Source organism: Hibiscus syriacus, unplaced genomic scaffold (genome assembly GCF_006381635.1).
Source record: "Hibiscus syriacus cultivar Baekdansim isolate YM2019G1 unplaced genomic scaffold, ASM638163v2 tig00117022_pilon, whole genome shotgun sequence".
Lineage (NCBI taxonomy): Eukaryota > Viridiplantae > Streptophyta > Magnoliopsida > Malvales > Malvaceae > Hibiscus > Hibiscus syriacus.
The window spans coordinates 306,470-320,669 of NW_024063528.1; the positions used below are offsets into that span (position 1 = coordinate 306,470).

Sequence of the window (14,200 nt, forward strand, 5' to 3'; positions counted from 1 at the left end):
ATATATACACCTATGTTTTAAATTCTAATAACTTATTTATTTTGTTGACTATAATGATATCATTAATTTTATAAATCTTATTTTTTAAATAATTTCCTTTCTTTTGTATATAACTTAATACGAAAAATTAAAATTTTCTTTGTAGAAAATATATAGTAAAATTTTGATGTGATTAGATGTATTAGTGTTGAACGTTGATATGTTCGGAAGTTATTCGAAAAATAAATTACCATCAATATAATGTTTATTTATAATGTATAGTTTTTTCAATTAAATTTCGAATAATCTGCATTTCTCAAATTTTTCATCTTAGATCTCTCACTGTCTTCTTCTCTCCAACATCACATTTGCGCAACTCCCAAAGCCAACGCTAGAAGCAAAATAGCAACCTCCCAACAACAACGACAGCGGAAGGTGAAAACGACGTCACATCTGAAACCTTTTCTTTACTCTTCAACCAAGCTGCTCGCTGATAGATCCCTTTTCCCCCCTTTTTTGTTTCTGAATCTTCAATTTGGCTTTATTACTTTTGTTTTAAGGTGATCGTATTTATGATCACCTCGAAGCTCAACTGCTCTCTATTCCACGCCATTTGCTCTTCTTCTCTCTATTCGGTAATGTTTCTTTCTTCTTCCTCGTCGTCGTTTTTTTACTGATATTTTAGGATTTCCTTTTTATTTTACAGTTGAAGAAGGTTATTGTTTGATCCGGAGAAGAAATGGTGGTTTCTGGACCAATTACGCCTGGACAGGTACCGTTTTGAATTTTTTTATTGATTCAGTGTTGCTGCTTAAGTTTAAATTTCGTTTTTTGAGATGAACATTTAGCTGACTTTTTTTTTCGGAATGTGTGTAGCTTTTTGCTAGTATTGACTTTGTGATTTCCATGTACTGATTTTGGATTCTGTTATTTTGTTTTTGAGATTTTGTACTTTTTTTACTATGTTGTTCCAAGGATCATCATTTCTCATAAATTTTACAATATTGTATTTAAATGTGTGCTTGGTTTTGTGTGTGAAGATATTTGAAGGCCTGTAGCTCAGTCTCAGCTTAGAGAATGATTTAATGTGTTATGGTTGACTGTGATAATACTAGTTTTGAGTTATTGGGAAAGTTTTTGAAAATTTACTTATATTTGATGAAATCAACTTATTTGCATTTATTGCGGGAATCTTATTTTTTTTATCAAGTAGAGAGGTATTTACATTCTTAAGGCAAATGCCAGAATTCGAATCCACATAAAGTGGGACAACATGAGCATCGTTGGCCACTCGGTCAATTAATGGATCTCAACAGGAATCTTATTTTCATTCAACAATTCACCTGCAATAGGGGTTTCCGTTTTTTCTTCTTTTAATGTTCTTTGACCTATGTGTGTATATTTGATTCGTGTATGCCAACTTTTATTTTGTTTTATGCACTAATTTTGCCTGAAATACTTAATGAAACATTTTTTATTATGTTGCAGGTGTCTTTCCTTTTAGGAGTTATTCCTGTTTTCATTGCATGGATGTATTCAGAGTTCTTAGAGTATAAGAAATCTGCATCTCATTCTAAAGTGTAAGAAAAATGCTTCTCTTGGGAGTTATAATGGATGCACTAATTTGATAAGGTTTGTATTTGTTGGATTTATTGACTTAAGTATTTGCTGATCCTAATGACTGAGTCTCAATTTTCAGCCATTCAGACAATAATCCGACTGAATTAGGGGATGAGACAGTTAAAGATGATGATCGGGTTCTTTTGCTTGAAGGAGGTCTCACTAGATCAGCATCTGCTAAAGTCCATAGTTCAACCATCAAAATGAACTTGATTAGGTTGCTTTCTTTTCGTTTCAGTGTTGTAATGGAGTTTTCCACTATCAAACTCTTTATATTTATCATACCATTTCTTTATGATTTTCCAGGTTTTTTGACTATGGAAGAATCTTTTCTGCTGGAAAATCGAGCAATTTTGAGAGTAATGTTAGTCGTGTGCCGAAATACAGTTTTTTTTGTCAGATTTCTTTTTTGTCTTATGTTTAACTATGCAATCTAATGCAGGGCTGAATTTGGTGCTATCCTAGTGTACTTCTATATATGTGACCGCACAGATTTACTAGGAGAATCTACCAAGGTGCTTTAGTACTTCTTGTTTGTGTTATTGATTGTAATTTGTTTTTCATGGTTTCCTCTTTTTTATATTTTTATTATTTTTTTATAAAAGGTTCCCAAGTATACTGTTGCATATGCATGCCTAATAGTGTCTTGATTATCATTTTTATATGTAATCATACTTTTTTAGTGCTTTCTGGTCATGATCTCATCTTACTTGTCCGTCTTTATTGATTTCCCCTTCCTTATGGATAAAAGAAGATTCAATTTGGGTTTTGAGTTTCCTAGTTCTGTAAAAGCTCTTAAAGTCAATTTCACATTCCAGAACCCTGGAGCTCATTTTTTTTTTCACATTTTCCTTCTAGGTGAATGTTATTTGTATAAACATCATATTTTTTTACCTTTGCACTTGCATCCTTCCTTGAGTACTCAACTTTGGGAGGATATTAATCTGTAATAAGCTGTTTGTGAACACCATGTCTGTGTGCTAATAGTTCAACGTTACATAAATGCAATGCCTTGCCTGAAAGGATGAAATTATTTCTTCTCTTGTGGTTGGACATGTTTGATGGCTAAGTTTTTCTCTCTTTATATGGTTTTAAATGGATTTATATTAAAGGTTGAGTGCTTTGTTTTCACATGTTGATGAACACTGCAGGACATTATTAATCTATTTTATATTATTTCTTTTGTGTGTTTCATAATGCAGAAGTACAACCGTGACCTTTTCCTCTTCCTCTACGCTATTCTCATCGTAGTTTCAGCAATGACTTCTTTGACGAAACATAATGATAAATCAGCATTCTCTGGAAAGGCCATGCAGTACCTTAGTAGGCATCAGACTGAAGAATGGAAAGGATGGATGCAGGTGAGTGTTTATGGTTAGACTTTCTTTAGATCTGCACTGATTGAAACTGGTCAGTTTCTGTCTCTATCAGATAACGAGATAACTCGTGTTTGCTGTTCCATTGCAATTATCCACTGACCTTTTCTTCTACACCAAATAGTTTTAGTTTTTGGAGTTTTATCAACTGAACTTACATGTCTATTTTGATTTTACAGGTCCTATTTCTAATGTACCATTACTTTGCTGCAATGGAGATATATAATGCTATTCGCGTCTTCATTGCTGCATATGTTTGGATGACTGGATTTGGCAACTTCTCATACTATTATATTAGAAAGGATTTTAGTTTAGCACGTTTTGCCCAGGTAATATTCTCTCTTTGAGCTGTGATGCCGTATCAGCACTCCAGTTGTGTTCATATTTTTATACCTATCTATGAACCTGAGATACTCGCATAATTTGATGCAGATGATGTGGCGACTAAACTTCTTTGTGGCGTTTTGCTGCATTGTTCTCAACAATGACTATATGCTTTACTACATCTGCCCAATGCACACGCTTTTCACCCTGATGGTGTATGGAGCTCTTGGGATTTTCAACAAGTATAACGAGAATCCTTCAGTGATGGCCATGAAAATTCTTGCATGCTTTCTCACGGTTATCTTTATTTGGGAAGTTCCCAAAGTTTTTGAAATATTCTGGAGTCCATTGGCTTTCCTTTTAGGTCACCAACCTACCTACTTTCTTCTATTTTTTATCTGAAGACTGTCCTTATAATCAACTCATGCGAAGTTTCTTCTTCTTGGCTTCGATATGTTGTAGCTGTTATATCTTTTCTTTTTCTACCTTCAAATGGCAGGTTACACTGATCCTGCAAAACCGGATCTCCCTCGGTTGCATGAGTGGCATTTTAGATCTGGCCTTGACCGCTATATATGGATAATCGGAATGATATATGCCTACTATCATCCCAATGTAAGTTGTTAAGACTTGTTAATTACCCGAAAGTCATGTCTTCTGGTGCACAAGTAACAATCTCGTTACAATATTTTGAATCTTAGGTCGAGAAATGGATGGAAAAGTTGGAGGAATGTGAACCCAAGAGAAAATCCTCAATCAAAGCAAGCATTATCGCAATTTCTTCATTCGTGAGTTGCCTGATCTTTTGATCATTATTATTTCGATCATGTTTTTTGGTTTTTGATGGAAGCTTCTTCTTCTTTTGTATATTGTCTTAAATGCTTCAGGTTGGCTATATGTGGTACGAATATATCTACAAGCTGGACAAGGATACATACAACAAATACCATCCCTACACATCTTGGATTCCCATAACGTTCGTCTGAACGATTTCTTTTTTTAATTACTTTCTAATATTTATATCGAATCACTTTAGTTCGATTTCCGGGATCTTATTATTTTCTTCTCTGCTTTCTTTTGATTCTAGCGTCTACATTTGCTTGCGGAATTGTACTCAGCAGCTTAGGAGTTACTCTTTGACTCTCTTTGCGTATGCTTCTGGACTATAACTAATCCATTCAATCCCTGCCCTCACAAGATGTGGTTTATTTTTCACTTAACCTACTTATGTTACATTTTCTTGCTTTGCAGGTGGCTTGGCAAGATAACTCTCGAGACTTACATTTCCCAGTTTCATATCTGGTTGAGGTTTGTGACCCGATCGTCGTTTTGTCATTTAAATTTGTTCCTCAAAATCGATATTTATGACCCGATCAAGTTTCTTGGTTCTCATAATTGAATTTCATGCATGCAGATCAGACATGCCTAACGGACAGCCCAAATGGCTTCTTTCATTTATCCCGGAATATCCACTGCTCAACTTCATGCTCACAACTGCCGTTTATGTCTTGGTAAGAAAATTTTCTCCGCCCTTACCATATTTTGCCAACGGTTGGATTTGTTCATTTTCCATTTATCTTGCACTTCTGCAGGTATCTCATCGATTATTCGAATTAACAAATACATTTAAGTCCGCTTTCATACCCACGAAAGACAACCGGCGACTACTATATAATTTCATAGCTGGAGTATCCATTTCCCTGTGTTTGTACTGCACCTCTCTCGTTATCCTTCAGATTCCTCATTTAACTGTAAGCTCCTAGTCCCAGCATTAACTATTTTTTTCCAATAATGTAGCTTCTTCCGAGCAAGAGATTATCGGAATTTACTCTGTTCATGATCAACATATATTAATTTCACTGTTACAGGCCTGAGAAAGCATGATACATCGAGTTAATATGGAACATACAAGAAATATACGTATGTTTCCAACGATTGTGGGTACAAATAGCCTCGGTTTTTCGTAGCAACTTCGGCTTTGGATCGTCGGGGCATCTACGATATGGAACAGCCAGGCAGGAGGAAGTAAATCTTATTTTTCTCTTACAATCTGGTGTTACATTGCAGGGGAAAAAAGAACTTGCATATATAATGTGTTTCCTTTCGTTTTTAATTTTTTGGGGTCATTCATCGATGAAAATATAGATTATTGGTGACATAATTCGAAATACCAAATGCAAATTTTCTTCTTTTCCTCAATTCCAAATTACAATAAAAATCACGTTATACTTTAGGGGTCAAATTTTCTATAAACCATAACTTTAAGCAATGTTCCTTGGTTTCCTCAATTCCAAATTAAAATTTATGTTTAGTTAATGAATGTAAATCCCGTCATTTTCACCTAAAAAATTCTAAGCTTCTTAAATGCCACATACAAATAGAAGTAATATCATTCACTCACACCAAAACTTACCGTGTTAAAGCATCCAATCACCAATCATCACACCTGAAACAAATGGATGCCCAGAATCCTCGACCGTCAGATTCGGATAAGTATCCAAAAACACACACACCGAAACAAAAATCAGCAAATAATATAATCATCGCCGTTAGATTCAGATTCAATGAGAAGACTCCACAGTCCACCACTCGTCAGGTAAAATCACGGCATTTTCAATATTATATTATTATTACCTTCTTTTTTTTAAATTATGCTATGCTTCATGTTGGAGAAATCAACTTGACATTGATCCTAAGAAAACGGTGATTCTTTCTATTATTGAATTTTTTTTATTCTTTTTACTTTCGTCTTCTCGCGTTCCAAACAAAAATAAAAATTTAATGGAGAAAATTATGGCTGCGAAGTGTTCGATGTGCTTTTTCAACTATGGATTTAACGGTTTGAATAAAAGTAATAAGGATGTTGATAGTTTGAAGAAGAATTTAAATCTGAGGCTATTGTACTTGGCTCCTCGTGGCTCATTTCCAGTTTATTGTAAATTACAGCAATGGAGACTCAGGTACTTTATTATTTAAACTTTCATAATTTTTTAACTAATTTCTTAATTTTTTAGCTGTTGAATTTGTTTTTGAGAATTTTTTTTATTGTATAAATTTTTTTTGGCCTTATTTTAGCAAAAAGTAGACATTTCTTGCTAGAATTTTATTTTGCAATGCATGTTAACTGCTGATTGGTACGTAATGTTTATGGGAGTATTGTGTGGTTAGCATTTTTCCTTAAATGCCAATACAGAGGAAAAATTGTTTGTGATTATATGCTATTTCCTGAACAACTTAATGTCAATTTTTACACCTTACATATATGTAATCAATAACTTGGAGATGAATTCTGATATTTGATGTGATTCTACTGATGCATGATCACCTTGTTTTGATTCTCGCATTAATATGTGTATTTGTATATCTATATGCAGTTTACATTATAAAAGACAACGAGGGAAGAAACCTCCTTTTGAGTGGATTCGAACCAGAGTGAAGTTGCAGTTAAACAGCGATGATGAATCCGAACCTGAACATTCTGTTCCTAATAATGGAGATGCGGAGCATATTGTCAATCATGAGAAAACTTTCGAAGACGATGTTGACACTAGGGCAGATGTGGAACATATTGATGAAAAGAATTCCAGCTCGTTATCTTCCTCTGCTGTTGAGACTAACAGAGATGTAGATCATATCGGTGAAAAGAATTCCGACGCATTATCTGTCTCTGCTGTTGAGAGTAACAGAGATGTAGAGCATGCTGATGAACAAATGGCTCTAACAAAAGCTTTGGTACTTTCATTTATCGATAAATTTGTAGTTAACATGAACGCTGCTGTTTTGTTTTTTTTTTGTCCTATATGCTACATAGATATTTTAATTTGATTTGTTTATCTTTGTGAGCATTTCCATGAAAGAGGAAGTGGGAATAACACATTCGTCATTGCCTAATTTTTATGCTTCTGCAATTATGGTAATTATGTGTCGTCAATGATGGTGGATAAATGCCAGAATCAAGGCAGTATATGGAATGATTATATCTTTGTCGAAGTTTGTTAATTAGGATTTTGATGAACTTTCTAAATAGAAAATTCATCATTATGGATGTTTCTTTTGGGAAGTTTTTTGTTACATTCTCTGGTTAATGGTCATGCATTTTTTTATGATGTTAATTCTCTTTTAGGTTAGATTTATGGAGATATCAAGTCTTGGAACTATTAGATATATGGTCACCTGCTTCTGTTCTCTTTGGAGGGAAAAAATTAACTCAAGGTTTAAAATTTACTGATAAGCCATTTTCTGTTTTGCAGTCCATAAATGGAGAGCAGCTTGCAGATGTTCAACCAGAGGACCTCATAAGCATGATAAAAACTGCAGAACGAAGTAGGATACATTGCTGTTGAGAATTATTTAATTTATTTTTAAATAGTAGTCATATTGGAATCCTATTTTTTATCAAGGGATATATGTGCAAATGATTGTCTATGTATGTTTCTAAATGTATAGATATCTTTCTTCTCAATCAAGCTCGGGTTCATGCACTAGAAGATCTTCATAAGATTCTTAGTGAGAAGGAGACATTACAGAGTGAAATTAACAGTTTGGAAATGATATTAGCTGAAGCTAATGCACAGATTAAAGCTGAAGAAAAGGTAAACGTAGAACAACTTGAAGGCCAGTTAGATAAGTTGCGAAATGAGTTGATTAATAGGGGTGATTCTGGGAAGAATGAGCTTGAATTGCATGAGAACCGAAATAAAATGTCTAATGAGGAAGCACTCTTTGCACGTGAAGGTCATGTTCATTCTATTAGAAAGGAGGTTGATTCATTGAGAACAGAGAATCTAGCGCTGAAAAATGACATCCAAGCGCTTAAGTCAATGCTTAGCAATTTGGAGAACAATGATGAACGCATGGTAGCACTGGAAAATGAACGCTCTTTTCTAGAGTCTACTGTGAAGGAGTTGGAGTCTAAACCGTTAGATTCTCAGCAAGAATATTCAAATATTTCTACTCTAAAGGTTGAATGCAAGGACCTATGGGAAAAGGTAGAAAATTTACAACACTTGCTGGATGAGGCAACTAAACAGGCTGATCAAGCCCTTTTAGTGTTACAGCAAAACCAGTATCTTCAAAAGAAAGTTGATAAATTGGAAGAATCTCTTGAAGCGGCTAATTTCTTTAAGGCCTCATCTGAGAAAATCCAACAATATAATGAACTTATGCAGCAAAAGATAAAACTACTAGAGGAGCGTCTTCAAAAGTCTGATCAAGAGATATATTCGTATGTCCAATTATATCAAGAATCTATAAAGGAATTTCAGGCCACCCTTAATAGTTTGAAAGAAGAAAGCAAGGAAGAGACATTGGATAGACCAGTTGATGATATGCCTTGGGAATTTTGGAGCCGTTTATTGCTTACTATTGATGGTTGGGTGCTTGAGAAGAAACTATCAAGCAATGAGGCAGTGCTGTTGAGAGAAATGGTGTGGAAGAGAGATCGACGCATTTGTGATGCTTATGTGGCATGTAAAGAAAAGACGGAGGATGAAGCTATTTCTACATTTCTCCGGTTGACACCATCACAACCTAGGTACTGATCTTTAACCAGTCAATTTTACCGCATTACTTCTGTTTTCTTTTTCCAAAAATAAAGGAAAAAACTTACAACTTTTCTATTTGTTGATCTTTAGTCCAGGGTTGCATATCATTCATATAGCCGCTGAGATGGCGCCGGTTGCTAAGGTAAGTCTTAGCCCCTCATTTTTGCTTCTCTCATGGCTAATTGTTATCGAATGTACATTATAAGATGTCTAATCCTTTTTAGTGTTTTCTTTTTTCGACTTGGCACACATAACCCATCTCCATTTCTGATGTTGGCCATTCCCATTGATGCTAATACAAGTTAGAGGAACATTTTTAATTCAATTGTCTTTTATCAGGTTGGTGGTTTGGGAGACGTCGTCACTGGTCTGGTAAAGCATTACAGAAGAGAGGACACCTTGTGGAGATTGTTCTTCCAAAATATGATTGTATGCAATATGACCGTATTCGTGACTTAAGGGTATGTTAGTATAGTGGAGACTTGACAAGTGACAAGTACTACATATCATAGGTCCATGTATGTTTATAGTGATTTTAATTTTTTGAACAGGCCTTAGATGCAACGGTAAACTCATATTTTGATGGCAAATTATTTCAAAATAAAGTTTGGACTGGTACTGTTGAAGGTGAGAATTATTTTGCTTTCTCTTTGACATGCATGCCGTGTTATTAGCTTTGCATTCTGAATGTGGGATTTAATTCACAGGTCTTCCTGTTTATTTTATCGAGCCACATCATCCCAGCAAGTTCTTTTGGAGAGGGCAATATTATGGAGAGCAAGATGATTTCAAACGTTTTTCATTTTTCAGTTGTGCAGCACTTGAGTTGCTTCTTCAAGCTGGCAAGAAACCAGACATAATTCACTGCCATGATTGGCAGACAGCTTTTGTTGTATGACATTCAACCTCATGTTTCTTTTGGCACCGGATTTGTTGTTCTGTTGTACTGAAGTTTTTCTCACTACTTTCTTAGGCACCACTCTATTGGGACTTGTATGCTCCAAGAGGTCTGAATTCAGCTCGAATATGTTTTACTTGCCACAATTTCGAGTACCAAGGGACTGCACCTGCTTCAGAATTGGCATCATGTGGTCTGGATGCCTACCAGCTAAACAGACCCGATAGGATGCAGGACAACTCGGCACATGATAGGGTCAATCCTCTTAAGGTGCTGCAATCTCTGTTTTGTCTATGACAAATATATATATTTTTCAATCTGTTTTTCTAATTTCCCTTACTTTCAGGGTGCAATTGTGTTCTCTAATATAGTGACAACAGTATCACCTACATACGCACAAGAGGTTCGTACCGCTGAGGTATGAATATTTTGTAGCTTTTCAGTGAACAATTATAGTTTTGAGGTTAATACAAATCACTCTTTTTTTATTCTTTGAAGGGAGGAAGAGGCATCCATTCAACACTTAATTTTTACTCAAAAAAATTCTTGGGAATCTTAAATGGGATCGATACCGAATCTTGGAATCCTTCCACTGATATGTTTCTCAAAGTACAGTATAGCGCTAACGATCTGCAAGGAAAGGAAGAAAATAAAGATTCCATGAGAAGGCTTCTGGGACTTTCTTCTGCTGATGATCGTACGCCACTGGTAATTTTATTTCTCAAGTCTTTTTGTTAACATACAGAGATGCTTTATATTTTCTCTACAAACTTTTGTGCGAATGCTGTGAATCCACGTCACCTTTTGGAACTGATAAGATTGCATAAAAGGAGTTTGTTTTTATTTTGTTAACCGACTATGCATTAGTTAATGCAACTCGTGAATTCTAACTACGGTTTTTTTTTAATTATCAAAAAGGTCGGCTGCATTACAAGATTAGTACCTCAAAAGGGCGTGCACCTAATTAGACATGCAATTTATCGGACATTGGAGATGGGCGGTCAGTTTGTGCTTCTTGGTTCAAGTCCAGTTCCCCACATTCAGGTAAATCTCTACTGTTGTTTTGTCTATGTGCACTGTTACGTTGAACCTGGATAGTTTCAAGGGTTTTACTTCTTGTAGTCAAATAGGAATTGCTTGTAGTGGATTATAGCTTGAATCGGAAACTACCAAAAGACCTTTTCAATCAGGATAAGACTGAAGCGATTTTGTCCGCATTCCTTTTATTTTATGTTGATATAATTTGTTATTAAACTTCGAGACATACTGGAAACACGGTGCACAGAAACGGCTGCATCTTTACTTAATACTGTATTAAAATGGATACGCTGATTAATGATCTATAAATATTACACAAGAGAAAGCCCTAAGAGCATTAAAATCTCCTTTTGGGCTTCTTTCATGCATCGAACAACGATAGTCCTTGTTTTATTTTAGGTTAAATCGTTGTTGATAAATCGGGCAAAGTAAACGAAAGAACACAAGAATTTTAACGAGGTTCGGCAATATGCTTACATCCTCGGTGCTAGAAAATTTTTATTCAATGATAATAGGTTTAGGTTACATCTCTATTTATAATAGAAAACCCTGGTACATAATTACAAAATTAACCCTGTATTGTACCGCGGGCACAGCCCCCGCACCCCCAACCCACATAATCGTAACCCCCTCTACAAGACTTTCTTTGTAAGGACAGTTGATGTTCGTTTCGCTCACTCCGCTCCATCCCCTGTCCTCTTTACCAGTATATTTATGAGCCATACCTTACAATCGTTTTCCTGTTCCATCTGTTATTGACACTGTTAGTCGAGTGTGATTCTTTATGAATTTTTATATTGATTCTTTTGCAGAGGGAGTTTGAGGGTATTGCGAACCAATTTCAAAATCACGAACACATCCGGTTAATATTAAAATATGACGAGTCTCTTTCACGGTACATTTATGCAGCATCTGACATGTTCATAACTCCGTCTATTTTTGAGCCTTGTGGCCTTACACAGGTATGGTTCAAACTTCACCTTTAGTAATTATTGAACTGAAAACTAGATTGACTCTGTTTGTTTATGCTTGTTACCGAATTAACCATATAAACATCCAAGCCTCTGTTTAAGTTCCCCTTTCCTGCTCTCGTACCAGATGATAGCAATGAGATACGGTTCAGTTCCGATTGTAAGAAAGACCGGTGGTCTAAATGACAGGTGAACTACTTTACCTTAATCATTGATGGCAATTCTCTAACATGAAGTTACTTGTCTGAAAAGTCCTAAGCTTATTCCTTTTATTATTTTCTGCAGCGTTTTCGATGTTGACGACGACACAATACCTAACCGATACCGAAATGGTTTTACATTTACGACTGCTGATGAACAGGTAATCATAATTTCATTATTGTCGAGACGTAATTAACTAGCATTACGAGTTCTCAAATTAGTTTTAATTATCCTATAATCATGCATTGCCCTCTTTTTTTGTCGGATATCGCTGTTTCACTTTTAGTTATAACTGACAGGGACTAAATAGTGCGATGGAACGTGCATTTAGTCTCTACAAAACCGACGAGAGTTGGCAACAACTCGTCCGGAAGGTCATGAATATAGATTTCGGCTGGGAGTCTTCAGCATCACAATACGAGGAACTTTATGTGCAATCTGTCGCCAGAGCAAGGGCAGCCGGAAGTCGCACTTAAGGTTCAGTTCCGGAGGTTTTTATTTTTCGTTCGAGCGAGTATAATATTTATCGACGTGGATTATAAGCGAAACCTTATCCATATATTTACTGCTAACAGTTCAAAAGTACACTTACAGCTGAAGATTACGGCAGTGTTAACGCTGCATTGGTGAGATCTTTCCCCCCCTATTTGTAATATTAAACCACACCATTCATACTGTTGATAAAGCTTTAGGTATTTATGTAATACAAATAAATATTGTTATACATATGTGATATGTTTACCATTCTTTTATTATTTCTTTCTGTCAATTTACGGTTGTGGTCCCTCTATGATGTTCAAATTTGGAATTTCATCTCTGTATGCCATAATTTCATCTCTCTACTAACGTTTATTATTTCTTACTTTAAAGCAGCATCAACAACAACAATAACAAAATCCTATTCTCATATGTAATGAGATAAGGGGAGGTAGGGTAGTAGGATGCCCCTAACGCCAGGTTGAGAGTAGCTTTCATGGGAGACTTCCTGCAGTTAGAAACTTAAAAATAAAGATAAAATGCAATGTATGTATAAATAAATAAATAAATACATAGTTGAACGGTTTTCATATGTAGTCTTCATATGCGCGTCTGTAATGGGAAGTAATCCCTACAAATAAATTCCTGCATAAAAAGCTTTGCATAAAGACAGAAAAGTAAGACCCGGCTAAATTTTAAAAAAGAGGTAACCTGAAGAGAATGATACACAGAAGTCAACGATAGCAAGCTATGAGAAAGAATAAAGTCAAATGGGTTAACACCTAAACTAAGGCAACACTATTCCGCTATCCTAGTTCTAAGCTTTCATAAATTTCAATGACAGTAACGTATATAAAATAGAAGTCATGGAAATTACTACATAGGCATTAAAAAAGAAGACAGAGATGTTACACCCTATGTATGTGACCCGCACTACTCGGCTACCCTGGTCTTAAGTCTCCATACTTTCCTATCAGAGGTCATGTCCTCGGTAAGGGCTAAATCCTTCAAATCAGATCTCAAGCAGTCTTCCTACTTCCGCCTTGGTCGTCCTCTCCTTCTGGAACCGTCGACTATAATTGACTCTACCCTCCTGACCGCATCCAACGGTTGTCGCCTAAGGACATGCCCAAACCACCGTAGTCTTCCCTCCCTCAATTTTTTGGATACAGGCACCACCCCCAAAAACATCCTAATAGCAGTGTTTGGTGTCATGTCCCACAGAGTCCTACCACATGTCCATCGAAGCATTCTCATTTCTGCGGCCTCCATCTTCCTTACATGATCTTTCTTGATTGCCCAACATTTTGATCCATACAGCAGCGTTGGTCTTATTGTCATTCTATAAAATTTTCCCTTAAGCTTTAGAGGCACCTTCTTGTCACACAAAACTCCAGTAGCAGCCCTCCACTTTAGCCATCCCTCCTTTATACAGTGTGTAACGTCATAATCTATACCCCATCTTTATGTATCATAGACCCTAGGTACTTGAATCCTTTGAGGGGAGAACATGTCCTTCTATGCATACTTCTACATCTTCATCGTTTTGGTTCCCACTGAAGTTTGAACATAAATACTCTGTCTTTTCAATATTGATCCTTAGACCCTTTTTGTAACATCCGCAATACCGGGTTAGTGACCAAATTGTAAAGTTTCAGAATTTGGTGACTAAAGTAGAAGAATGAAGGAATTCAATGATTATTTGAATATATATTGAAGGTTATTTGGTAATTATTAAAGGAAATTAAGGGTATTATGGTCATTTGACCAGAA

The 14,200-nt window shown here is 35.7% G+C and overlaps 1 protein-coding gene and 1 pseudogene across 1 annotated transcript in view; both read left to right on the top strand.

Moving 5' to 3' along the window:
• The first annotated feature begins 420 nt into the window (after positions 1-420).
• Positions 421-14,200, top strand: part of LOC120196010 (protein REDUCED WALL ACETYLATION 3-like) — a 36,447-nt gene continuing 22,667 nt past the window's right edge. The window contains exons 1-16 of the mRNA XM_039197920.1: positions 421-614; positions 686-751; positions 1,468-1,559; positions 1,679-1,963; positions 2,042-2,114; positions 2,802-2,960; positions 3,155-3,304; positions 3,408-3,663; positions 3,799-3,914; positions 4,001-4,087; positions 4,187-4,275; positions 4,387-4,449; positions 4,551-4,607; positions 4,714-4,810; positions 4,892-5,050; positions 5,168-5,195. Coding sequence (XP_039053851.1) covers positions 719-751; positions 1,468-1,559; positions 1,679-1,963; positions 2,042-2,114; positions 2,802-2,960; positions 3,155-3,304; positions 3,408-3,663; positions 3,799-3,914; positions 4,001-4,087; positions 4,187-4,275; positions 4,387-4,449; positions 4,551-4,607; positions 4,714-4,810; positions 4,892-5,050; positions 5,168-5,173 — 1,722 coding nt within the window. The 5' untranslated portion in view covers positions 421-614; positions 686-718 and the 3' untranslated portion in view covers positions 5,174-5,195. The remainder of the gene's footprint in view (positions 615-685; positions 752-1,467; positions 1,560-1,678; positions 1,964-2,041; positions 2,115-2,801; positions 2,961-3,154; positions 3,305-3,407; positions 3,664-3,798; positions 3,915-4,000; positions 4,088-4,186; positions 4,276-4,386; positions 4,450-4,550; positions 4,608-4,713; positions 4,811-4,891; positions 5,051-5,167; positions 5,196-14,200) is intronic.
• LOC120196008 lies at positions 5,744-12,632 on the top strand (annotated as a pseudogene).